This window comes from Carassius carassius, chromosome 8 (genome assembly GCF_963082965.1).
Source record: "Carassius carassius chromosome 8, fCarCar2.1, whole genome shotgun sequence".
NCBI classification, from domain to species: Eukaryota; Metazoa; Chordata; class Actinopteri; order Cypriniformes; family Cyprinidae; genus Carassius; species Carassius carassius.
In genome coordinates this window covers 33,988,026-34,000,663 of record NC_081762.1, presented here as the reverse complement: position 1 = coordinate 34,000,663, position 12,638 = coordinate 33,988,026, and the positions used below count along the sequence as shown (strand labels likewise).

The following is a 12,638-nucleotide window of genomic DNA, read 5'->3' as shown; positions in this document are numbered from 1 at the left end:
GAGTTTTATTATGGTTCTGACAAAAAAGAAAAGAAAATAATAGAAATTATTAAATACATCAGGAATGATGTGTAAAAATTTTGTTTAAATATTAGGTTGTTATCAGTAAGTGAAACTGATATTATCCATGTCTGCATCATATGGGTAACATTTTCAAACAGCCTCAAAGTCATTTTTGAAGTACCATTTAATCATTTTTGACCAGCAAACTTTTTTTTAATCTTCATTTTAAAAGTCAATTAAAAAATAAAATCAAATAAAATCTCTAAAGCTTTCAATCCTGAAATAAATGGCAATAAGTGCTCAAATGGCCCCTGTCTTGTGGTACTGTAGTTCTGTTCTGTTAAGGCTTTGTGGAAAATTCCATGTGTGAGCTCAACCTCCTCTGTAGAGTGTGATCTTGTGTTTGTCTGCTAAGAGCAGTGTGATGTTGTACTCAAAGTCTCCATCATGGACGCCTGTTTGTCTGAATGCTCCTCCCAGCATGTTATCCTCCCAGTAATGGTGCCAGTTTCCATCCTGGTCAGCACCAAATCCAAACACATTCACCTACATCCAACAGAAAAGACAGGCTTTAGAACTGAAAGCTGTTTCTTTAGATCATCATCATGATTTATTGATTATTTTATTAGCAGTAGAATAATTTCAGCAGCAGTAGTAATAGTGGTAGTAGAATTTATTAATTTGTTTTAACATTAAACCTTTCTTTCCAAATTTGCTGCATGGTTGTTAGATCTATCAGTCTGGCTTTTGATAAATTATCAACATAGCTGTACACCACACAATCTGTTTCTATTATAATATATTTTAAACCAGTGTTTCTTCAAAATCATACCAAATGACATAAAGATCAGTGTTAATCAATGTTTATTAGATCATATAAAATGACAAATGTAGTGATCTGACAAACATTTAGGTGAATCTCAAAAAATTAGAATATCATGGAAAATGTCTTTATTAATTTAATTAAAAAAAACTTTCTTATAATCTAGATTCACTGCACAAAAACTGAAATATTTAAAAACAAAATGTGTTTTCATTTTGATGGTTATGACTTACAGCAAAGGAAAATAAAATAAAAATTAGTATATCAAATAATGTTAATATTTTCGGTGATCAGTCTGTGTCACTGCTGAGGTGTTATTGAAGCCCAGGTTGCTTTGACAGCGGTCTTAAGCTCCTCTGTATTGTTTCTCAGATGTTACTTATATTCCTCTTCACAATACCCCATAGACTCTCTGTGAGGTTCAGGTCAGGTGAGTTGGCTGGTCAATCAAGCTCAGTAATATCATGGTCAGCAGACCACTTGGAAGTGGTTTTGGCACTGTGGGCAGGTGCTAAAGTCCTGCTGCAAAATGAAATGCTTGTCAGCAGATGGAAGCATTAAGTGCTCCAAAATCTCCTGGTAAATGGCTAAACAACAGCAGACAATCACAGCTCTATAAATCATAAATAAATTCAGAAACTTCACACTGTACTTCAAGCAGCTTGGATTATGTGCCTCCCCAGTCTTCCTCCAGACTCTAAACCTTGATTTCCAAATGAAATGCTAAATTTACTTTCATCTAAAAAGAGGACTGTGGACCACAGATCAACAGTCCAGTTGTTTTTCCCTTAACCCAGGTGAAATGCTTCTGATGTTTTTTTTTTTTCTGGTTTAGGAATGGCTTAGTTCTAGGAATGTGACAGCTGTAGCCCTTTTCCTGAATACGTCTGTGTGGTGACTCTTGATGCGCTGACTCTTGCTTCAGTCCACTCCTTGTGAAGCTCTCCCAAGTTTCTTGAATCGACTTTTCCTGACAATCTTCCCAAGGCTGCGGTCATCCCTGTTGCTTGTGCACCTTTTCCTACCAAACTTTTTCCTTTCAGTCAAGTTTATATGAATATATTTTAGGGATGCACGATAAATATCGGCTGATATATATAAAGCCAGTTCTCTAATCAGCAGTAAATCTCTACATGTGAGTGATTTCACATAGAGCAGCATTGTTCACTGACAAGCTGTGCAAAACATCTGCAAAATATGATTGTGTTTTTTCTTTAGATGCACCTGTACTTCTCAAAAAACAGTTGCAACAGAGGGCTGGTTCAACAAGGGGGAGATATTCATATGTGGAAACTACATTTTAGAATGGGAGTGAAACGCACTACTCAAAGCACAGAAAAGTATTAAAACTGATAACAGTGAAGACACAGGAAAAAAAAAAAAAAAAAAAAAAAAAAAAACAATAAAACTAAAATGAACATACCTCATCACAAATGTGAATTGCAAACATCAGAGAAAGGAATCCAGTGGATGGATATCTCCCATTACCCTCTAGCCACGAGTCATATACATACTTTAAAAAACTTGGGTTGTAGATTAACACCTGTGAAAAGATCATGTATCAAATATCTAAAATGTAAGCTAGAGTCAAAAAGATCCTCTTTGATTTTTTTAATAATGCCACACAATCCACTAACCTTGCCCTTATTGGCTTTGATCCATGACTTGACTGGTACATATGTCCTAAAAGCCAGAGACAATCATATTGATTAATAAACAATGCTTCACTGTACTAATTAAATTGGCCTGCAGATTCTAACCCTCCCCTGCATAGCTATCTGTTCCCTCTACAATGTACATATAGGTCAAAAGTATATATATATATATATATATATATATATATATATATATATATATATATTTATTTTTATTTATTATTTTTTTTTTTTTTAATTACAATTAGAATCAGAATCAGAATGAGCTTTATTGCCAGGTATGTTCACACATACGAGGAATTTGTTTTCGTGACAGAAGCTCCGCAGTGCAACATAATGACAGTGACAGAACAAAAAACACAAAATGGAATAAAACATTTTTAAAAATACAAATAGGTAGGTAAGGAACGACAATATACAAATTGACAATGTATGGCAGGTATATTACAATGAGCATTATGTATGTACAGGTATATTATTAGCAAAAAATTTAAGTGTACGCTAAGTATGTGTGTTAGATAAATAAGGTATGTATATATAAATATAAATAGTTTAGTGCGTTCCACAGTTATTATCAATTGTTCATTAGATGGATTGCCTGAGGGAAGAAACTGTTCCTGTGTCTGGTTGTTCTGGTGCTCAGTGCTCTGTAGCGTCAACCAGATGGCAACAGTTCAAAGAGGGAGTGTGCTGGATGAGAGGGGTCCAGAGTGATTTTGCCAGCCCTTTTGCTCACTCTGGATAAGTACAGTTCTTGAATAGAAGGGAGGGTTGTACCGATGATTCGCTCAGCAGTACGGACTACCCTCTGTAGTCTTCTGAGGTCTGATTTAGAAGCTGAGTAGAAGCTTCAGTTACTGAAGTGCAGAGGATGGATTCGATAATGGTGGAGTAGAACTGTTGCAGCAACTGTTTTTCACAATGGAGTAAATGTGAATGTCCCACTTCTGGTCCTGAGAGATAGTGGTTCCCAGGAACCTGAATGAATCCACTGCAGTCACAGTGCTGTTCATGATGGTGAGTGGGGGGAGTGCAGGGGGGTTTCTCCTGAAGTCCACGATCATATCCACTGTTTTGAGTGTGTTAAGCTCCAGGTTGTTGAGAGTGCACCAGACAGCCAGCTCGTTAACCTCCTGTCTGTAAGCAGACTCGTCACGTCCTGAATGAGGCCGATGATTGTGGTGTCTTCTGCAAACTTCAGGAGCTTGACAGAGGGGTCCTTAGATGTGCAATCATTGGTGTACAGGGAGAACTCGTTTGAAGTAATGGTGCTTCATATAACATTATCCAGAGAAACAAATGTTAATGATAAATCCCCTGTTATGTTTGTACTGGCTACTGTATATAGGCCACCAGGGCACCATACAGACTTTATTAAAGAGTTTGGTGATTTTACATCCGAGTTAGTTCTGGCTGCAGATAAAGTTTTAATAGTTGGTGATTTTAATATCCATGTTGATAATGAAAAAGATGCATTGGGATCAGCATTTATAGACATTCTGAACTCTATTGGGGTTAGACAACACGTTTCAGGACCTACTCATTGTCGAAATCATACTCTAGATTTAATACTGTCACATGGAATTGATGTTGATGGTGTTGAAATTATGCAGCTAAGTGATGATATCTCAGATCATTATTTAGTTCTGTGCAAACTTCATATAGCCAAAATTGTAAATTCTACTCCTTGTTACAAGTATGGAAGAACCATCACTTCTAACACAAAAGACTGCTTTTTAAGTTATCTTCCTGATGTAACCAAATTCCTTAGCATATCCAAAACCTCAGAACAACTTGATGATGTAACAGAAACTATGGACTCTCTCTTTTCTAGCACTTTAAATAAAGTTGCTCCTTTACGCTTAAGGAAGGTTAAGGAAAACAGTTTGACACCATGGTATAATGAGCATACTCGCACCCTAAAGAGAGCAGCCCGAAAAATGGAGCGCAGCTGGAGGAAAACAAAACTAGAGGTATTTCGTATTGCTTGGCGGGAAAGTAACATATCCTACAGAAAAGCATTAAAAACTGCTAGATCCAATTACTTTTCTTCTCTTTTAGAAGAAAACAAACATAACCCCAGGTATTTATTCAATACAGCGGCTAAATTAACGAAAAATAAAGCCTCAACAAGTGTTGACATTTCCCAACACCACGGCAGTAATGACTTTATGAACTACTTTACTTCTAAAATCGATACTATTAGAGATAAAATTGCAACCATTCAGCCGTCAGCTACAGTATCACATCAGACAGTGCACTATAGACCCCCTGAGGAACAGTTCCACTGATTCTCTACTATAGGAGAGGAAGAATTGTATAAACTTGTTAAATCATCTAAACCAACAACATGTATGTTAGACCCTATACCATCTAAGCTCCTAAAAGAGGTGCTTCCAGAAGTCATAGATCCTCTTCTGACTATTATTAATTCCTCATTGTGATTAGGATATGTCCCCAAAACCTTCAAACTGGCTTATATTAAGCCTCTCATCAAAAAACCACAACTTGACCCCAAAGAACTAGTTAATTATAGACCAATCTCGAATCTCCCTTTTCTGTCCAAGATACTAGAAAAGGTGGTATCCTCACAATTATATTCCTTCTAAGAGAAAAATGGTATATGTGAGGATTTCCAGTCAGGATTTAGACCGTATCATAGTACTGAGACTGCTCTCCTTAGAGTTACAAATGATCTGCTCTTATCATCTGATCATGGGTGTATCTCTCTATTAGTTTTATTGGATCTTAGTGCTGCGTTTGACACAATTGACCACAACATTCTTTTGCATAGACTTGAACACTTTGTTGGCATCAGTGGAAGTGCATAAGCATGGTTTAAATCGTATTTATATGACCGCCATCAGTTCGTAGCAGTGAATGAAGATGTATCCTATCGATCACAAGTGCAGTATGGAGTACCTCAAGGCTCAGTACTAGGGCCGCTACTCTTCACGCTTTATATGTTACCCTTGGGAGATATCATCAGGAAACATGGTGTTAGCTTTCATTGTTATGCTGATGATACTCAGCTCTATATTTCTTCGCAGCCCGGTGAAACACACCAATTTGAAAAACTAATGGATTGCATAGTCGATATAAAAAACTGGATGACGAGTAATTTCTTACTGCTGAATTCTGAAAAAACAGAGGTGTTAATTATAGGACCTAAAAACTTGTAATAACCTAGAACACTGTCTAAGACTTGATGGTTGCTCTGTCAATTCTTCGTCATCAGTTAGGAACCTAGGTGTGCTATTTGATCGCAATCTTTCCTTAGAAAGCCACGTTTCTAGCATTTGTAAAACTGCATTTTTCCATCTCAAAAATATATCTAAATTAAGGCCTATGCTCTCAATGTCAAATGCAGAAATGTTAATCCATGCATTTATGACCTCAAGGTTAGATTATTGTAATGCTTTATTGGGTGGTTGTTCTGCACGCTTAGTAAACAAACTACAGCTAGTCCAAAATGCAGCAGCAAGAGTTCTTACTAGAACCAGGAAGTATGACCACATTAGCCCGGTCCTGTCAACTCTGCACTGGCTCCCTATCAAGCATCGTATAGATTTTAAAATATTGCTTATTACTCATAAAGCCCTGAATGGTTTAGCACCTCAGTATTTGAATGAGCTCCTTTTACATTATAATCCTCTACGTCCGCTACGTTCTCAAAACTCAGGCAATTTGATAATACCTAGAATATCAAAATCAACTGCGGGCGGCAGATCCTTTTCCTATTTGGCGCCTAAACTCTGGAATAACCTACCTAACATTGTTCGGGAGGCAGACACACTCTTGCAGTTTAAATCTAGATTAAAGACCCATCTCTTTAACCTGGCATACACATAACATACTAATGTGCTTTTATTATCCAAATCCGTTAAAGGATTTTTAGGCTGCATTAATTAGGTAAACCGGAACCGGAAACACTTCCCATAAGACCCTATGTACTTGCTACATCATTAGAAGAATGGCATCTACGCTAATATTTGTCTGTTTCTCTCTTGTTCCGAGGTCACCGTGGCCACCAGATCCAGTCTGTGTCCAAATCAGAGGGTCACTGCAGTCACCCGGATCCAGTACGTATCCAGACCAGATGCTGGATCAGCACCTAGAAAGGACCTCTACATCCCTGAAAGACAGCGGAGACCAGGACAACTAGAGCCCCAGATACAGATGCCCTGTAAAGACCTTGTCTCAGAGGAGCACCTGGACAAGACCACAGGAAACAGATGATTCTTCTGCACAATCTGACTTTGCTGCAGCCTGGAATTGAACTACTGGTTTCGTCTGGTCAGAGGAGAACTGGCCCCCCAACTGAGCCTGGTTTCTCCCAAGGTTTTTTTCTCCATTCTGTCACCGATGGAGTTTCGGTTCCTTGCCGCTGTCGCCTCTGGCTTGCTTAGTTGGGGTCACTTCATCTACAGCGATATCATTGACTTGATTGCAAATAAATGCACAGACAGTATTTAACTGAACAGAGATGACATAACTGAATCCAATGATGAACTGCCTTTAACTATCATTTTTGCATTATTGACACTGTTTTCCTAATGAATGTTGTTCAGTTGCTTTGACGCAATGTATTTTGTTTAGAGCGCTATATAAATAAAGGTGACTTTGACAAGAGCAGTGGGGAGAGAACACAGCCCTGGGGAGCTCCGGTGCTGATTTTATGGGTGCTGGATGTGTATTTTCCCAGACTCACTAGCTGCTGCCTGTCTGTCAGGAAGCTGTTGATCCATTGACAGACGGAGGTGGGCACGGAGGGCTGAGTTAGTTTGGGCAGGAGTTAGTCTTTGCCACTTTGATCTCCTTTTCCAGTGTGTATTTAGCCTGTTTATACAATACATTGCCCCCCTTCCTGTAAGCATCTTCTTTGGCCTGACGGAGCTGTCTGAGTTTTGCAGTGAACCACGGTTTGTTTATGGTTGTTTATCGGTTTGTTACGATTATGTTAAAGTAGTGTATATGGTGTACAAGGACAAAACAGTGTAGGACTATTTAAATGCATTATGACTTTAACATGGTTTGTGTGGAAACCCCAGACACAAATGTTTTGAGTATATTTATTTTCCATTTTTATTATTTATTTTAGCGATATTTATCTGTGAGCAGAGTGACTATATAAACAAAGTCACTTCCCTGTAGGCCTATACAAAATCACCTGGCTTATGCTTGTAAATATTTATTATACTTATTTTATATGAATGATATATTATTTATGTTGTAATGCATTGACACATGACATACACTGACACTTTACATTAAGGGCCAGATTTACTAAACTGGACAAATTAGAGTTTGAACGCAATTCCATAAAAGCACGTATGGGAGGAGAAAATGCTATGGGTGATTTACTGACAGTGTGGAACTGTCACAACTTAATTATGTTGTGAAGGGGCAGGGTTATCAGACTCCAATTATTATGACAAAATAACTTGAATACAATACATGGTTGTGAACATAGTGTATAAGTACATAGTGTATAAGCACATAGTGTATAATGTGTCATTTGTGACGCAATATGTGTGCTTAGTAAATCCTGACAGTACTATTTTAATGCCAAAAGACTTGCACTGGCACAAGTTGCTAGTAAATCTGGCCCCAAGCAAAGCAGTCTGATGGCTGAAGGTCTGGAATCCATGGCTTTCATTGGCCAAAGCCCACCCATGAGGCCATTTGACCGACATGTCAAACAATCAATGACAGTTTGTTTTGTTCAGATAAACGTTTAGGGGTGTGGAAATGTCGCCACAATAACAGACACAGTGTGTAAAACTCTTGGATGTATTTTAAAGATTCTATGCAATGTAATTTAAATATTTCACATAGTGAGAATCCAGCATTAAGCTGATCCTGATAAGCGCTCATTGTCACAGTTGTAAACATAACGGTACAAATCTTCTTTCATGAGGGGGTTTGGAGTCACGGCATGTTTGTTTCCAGTTGGAAGGTTTGTAGCAAATTCGCTCAAAGTGAGATGAACATAATTAATCATAACAGGTTATTATTAATCATATTCATCTTCAGGAATTACTTGTAGCATATTATGCATAATTTTAGCATAAATGTGTGCCATCCATCCATCCATCTTCTTCCACCTCAGCTGACCCCTCTCGATGTGGAGGAGCAGCGGCTCTACTCTGAGCTCCTCACGGGTGACTGAGCTTCTCACCCTATCTCTAAGGGATCGCCCAGCCACCCTGCGGAGAAAGCTCATTTCGGCCGCCTGTATCCGGGATCTTGTCCTTTCGGTCATGACCCAAAGCTCATGACCATAGGTGAGAGTAGGAACGTAGATTGACCGGTAAATCGAGAGCTTCGCCTTGCGGCTCAGCTCTTTCTTCACCACGACAGACCGGTACATCGACCGCATTACTGCAGAAGCTGCACCGATCCGTCTGTCAATCTCCCGTTCCCGTTCCCGTTCCATCCTTCCCTCACTCGTGAACAAGACCCCAAGATACTTAAACTCCTCCACTTGAGGCAGGAACTCTCCACCAACCTGAAGAGGGCAAGCCACCCTTTTCCGACTGAGGACCATGTGTGCCAATAAGCTAATTAACTCAAAACACCTGCAAAGGTTTCCTGAGCCTCCAAAATGGTCTCTGACAAACACTGACACACTTAACAAGGAGTGTAAGTCCCAAAAATGAATTGCCAATAAGCTGGCTGTTCACAGAGTGCTGTATCCAAGCATGTTAACAGAAAGTTGAGTGGAACGAAAAAGAGTGGAAGAAAAAGATGCACAACCACCTGAGAAAACTGCAGCCTTATGAGGACTGTCAAGCAAACTGGATTCAAGAATTTTAGAGAATTTCACAAGGAATGCACTGAGGCTGGGGTCAAGGCATCAAGAGCCACCACACACAGACATGTCAAGGAATTTGGCTACAGTTGTTGTATTCATCGAGTGCAGCGTTAGTTCAGTCAGGCCACGGAGGCATAGGCTGCGACCAGCTGATGTGGTCAGCTGTCAAATCGCTCCAATCAGTACCACTCTACTATTAGGCACGGGACATATATACGTGGCACCACTGCTCGGTAAGCATGCTCAACCGGCTCACAAGGCTCAAAATGTTAGCGAGAGCTCAGGAACCAAATTCACGGCGTTGTTTGACAAGCGATGGACTGAAAGCGATATGAGCTAGCACTTGATAAAGACACTTTGCCCGTGATTCATCGCCAAAGTTGTACGACTGACCCAACTTCATAAGAGATCTGCTTCCGCGCTGGAAGAAGCAAGATATTCAAGAAGAATCAAAGCATCTACAAACAGCATCTACAAACAGCCATTTCACCTTTAATTATCCTCTGGAAGTCTTCACGAAGACATTGCTAATTGTCTAAGGCTAATTGTCAGTTATGTTTGCGAGGCATGCTATCATATTACCACACCTGTAACACTACCAGTTAAATTTACCCACAAGCTTGTTAATCTGTTGTCAAAGCTGTCAATATGAATGGGCTGCTGCTTCAGGCTCATCTATTGGGGATGCTTTCATTAAACTTATCCAACTATTTCCAACACACTGGGTTTAAATCAGTGATCTGCTGTTGCTCAAGCTAGTGTATCGATAAAGTGAATGATACTAATGTACAGATTATACATTTTTCTCGTATCAATGCTAAAACGTTACCCGAACAAGGGCTTATGCTGGTGCCTAAATTCGAGTACAGACAATATGCTTTACAGCTTTAAAGGTGCATGCTGATCTATTTAGCCGTTTTAAAAGAGCACCCTTCACTGCTTCTTTTCTTCTGTAAGGGGTTTCTGCACCCACTCTATGCACTTAAGAAGGTATTTGCTTAAAGCTATCAGGGTATTGGGACTGCTTGCTAGTCCTTGCTAGTATCATGTGCTAGTCCTGCCTAGAGACCTCCGCAGAGTGACTCCTCTCCACATGACAGCTGCCCTCCAAACCAACAGCAAATAGTAAAACAGACAGCGGTAAGATAGCCTCCCTCAGCGACTCCTCTTCAGAGGGGACAGCTGGTAATGTGACAGACTATATTAAGGAGCTTCCACACAACAGCTTATCTTCAGAGGATGACAACCGAATATGAAACATACAATGGTAGGATACCTCACCCAGCGGTTTCTCTTCAGAGTATGCCAACAGATAGTGGAACGTACAGTGGTAAGATGGCTTCACTCAGTGGCTTCTCTTCAGAGCGGTCAGCAGGTAATGTGACAGTCTATAATGAGGAGCTTTCACACAACAGCTTATCTCCAGAGTATGACAACAGAATATGGAACAGACAATGGTAGGATACTTCACCCAGCGGTTTCTCTTCAGGGTGTACCAGCAGATAGTGGAACGTACCATGGGAAGAGATCTTTACCCAGTGGCTTTTCTTCAGGGCATACAGCAACAGATCCTGGAACAACGATGGTACGAGACTGTCACACACTGTGCCTCTCAACACTGTGGCTTCCCTTCAACATGGGCTGAAATAGACTATGGAACAAGTTATAACAAGAAACTTTACACAGCAGCTTATCTTCAGAGTATAACTGCAGGTAATGGACAGACAATGGTAACAGATCTTCACCCAATGGCTTCTTCTCAGAGCAGATGGGGTAAAAGAGTTGCCTAGCATCCATCTGGCAAATCTAAGCTCTCTACCCAACAAAACGGACAAACAAAACGGATTTCTCACACTCTGCTGCTCTGTGTTTCACGGAAACTTGGCTGAATGACGCCATACCGGACAGCACGCTCCATCTGCCGGACTTTCAGCTATTCAGAGCGGACCGCAAAGCAGAATCAATGGGGAAATCACGCGGCGGCGGGACATGCTTTTACATCAATGAACGGTGGTGTACAGATGTAACTGTGTTAAAGAAGATGTGCTGCTCAAATCTCGAAACACTCTTTATTAACTGCAAGCCGTTCTATTCGGCGCGGGAGTTTCACTCGTTCATCCTGGTGAGTGTTTAGATTCCTACGCAAGCGCACGTGAGCTCAGCTTTACAGAAACTCGCTGATCAGATCACGGAGACAGAACAACAACACCCGGACTCCATTTTAATCATTCTTGTGGACTTTAATAAAGCCAATCTCTCCCGTGAACTGCCAAAATACAGACAGCACATCACATGTCCCACAAGAGACAGTAATATATTGGATCACTGTTACACCACAATAAAGGATGCATATCACTCTGTTCCACGAGCAGCTTTGGGACATTCTGATCACCTTCTGGTTCATCTTATACCGTCCTACAAGCAGAAACTTAAATCTGCTAAACCTGTAGTAAGGACTGTAAAAAGATGGACTAATGAAGCAGAGCAGGATTTACAATCTTGTTTTGACCTCACTGACTGGAGTATTTTTGAAGCTGCCACTGATCTGGACGAACTCACAGAGACCATGTCTTGTATAAACAGGCTAAATACACACTGGAAAAGGAGATCAGAGTGAAAAAGAGGAATTATTCTGGAAAAATAAGGACTCAGTTTACTTCGAATGACTCCTCATCAGTGTGGAAAAGTCTAAAGAAGATCATCAACTACAAGACACCACCCCCCAGCACTGTGGAGAATCAACGACTGGCAGACGATCTTAATGAGTTTTACTGCAGGTTAGAAAGAACACCCATCACCTGCCCTGAATGCCTCCACAACCAACCATTCACACCATTCACAACTCCTGCAACCCATCCTGTACACCTCTCCAAACAACCGTTCACACCATTAACAACTCCTGCAACCCGCCCTGAACACATCTCCAATCAAGCGTTCTCACCATTCACACCTGCATCCCCCCTCTCCCCCACACCTGTAATTCAGATCAGCAAGGATTCGGTGCGCCAGGTCTTCCAAAAGCAGAAAAGGAAAAAAGCACCAGGCCCAGATTGTGTTACACCAGCCTGTCTGAAATCCTGTGCTGACCAGCTGGCCCCCATCTTCACAAAGATCTTCAACAGATCGCTGCAACTGTGCGAAGTCCCTTCATGCTTCAAATGCTCCACCATCATCCCCATCCCAAAGAAACCCAAAATTATAGGACTAAATGACTACAGGCCTGTGGCTCTAACATCTGTGGTCATGAAGTCATTTGAAAAACTGGTGCTGGCCCACCTGAAGGACATCACTGGACCCTTGCTGGATCCTCTTCAGTTTGCCTACAGAGCAATCAGGTCTG

General features: G+C 40.5%; 1 protein-coding gene across 1 annotated transcript in view; it reads right to left on the bottom strand.

Moving 5' to 3' along the window:
* Positions 1 to 218: 218 nt before the first annotated feature.
* LOC132145725 (CMP-N-acetylneuraminate-beta-galactosamide-alpha-2,3-sialyltransferase 1-like) overlaps positions 219 to 12,638 on the bottom strand; it is an 85,674-nt gene continuing 73,254 nt past the window's right edge. The window contains exons 4-6 of the mRNA XM_059556946.1: positions 2,464 to 2,509; positions 2,250 to 2,369; positions 219 to 549 (exon numbers count right to left, since the gene is read on the bottom strand). Coding sequence (XP_059412929.1) covers positions 376 to 549; positions 2,250 to 2,369; positions 2,464 to 2,509 — 340 coding nt within the window. The 3' untranslated portion in view covers positions 219 to 375. The remainder of the gene's footprint in view (positions 550 to 2,249; positions 2,370 to 2,463; positions 2,510 to 12,638) is intronic.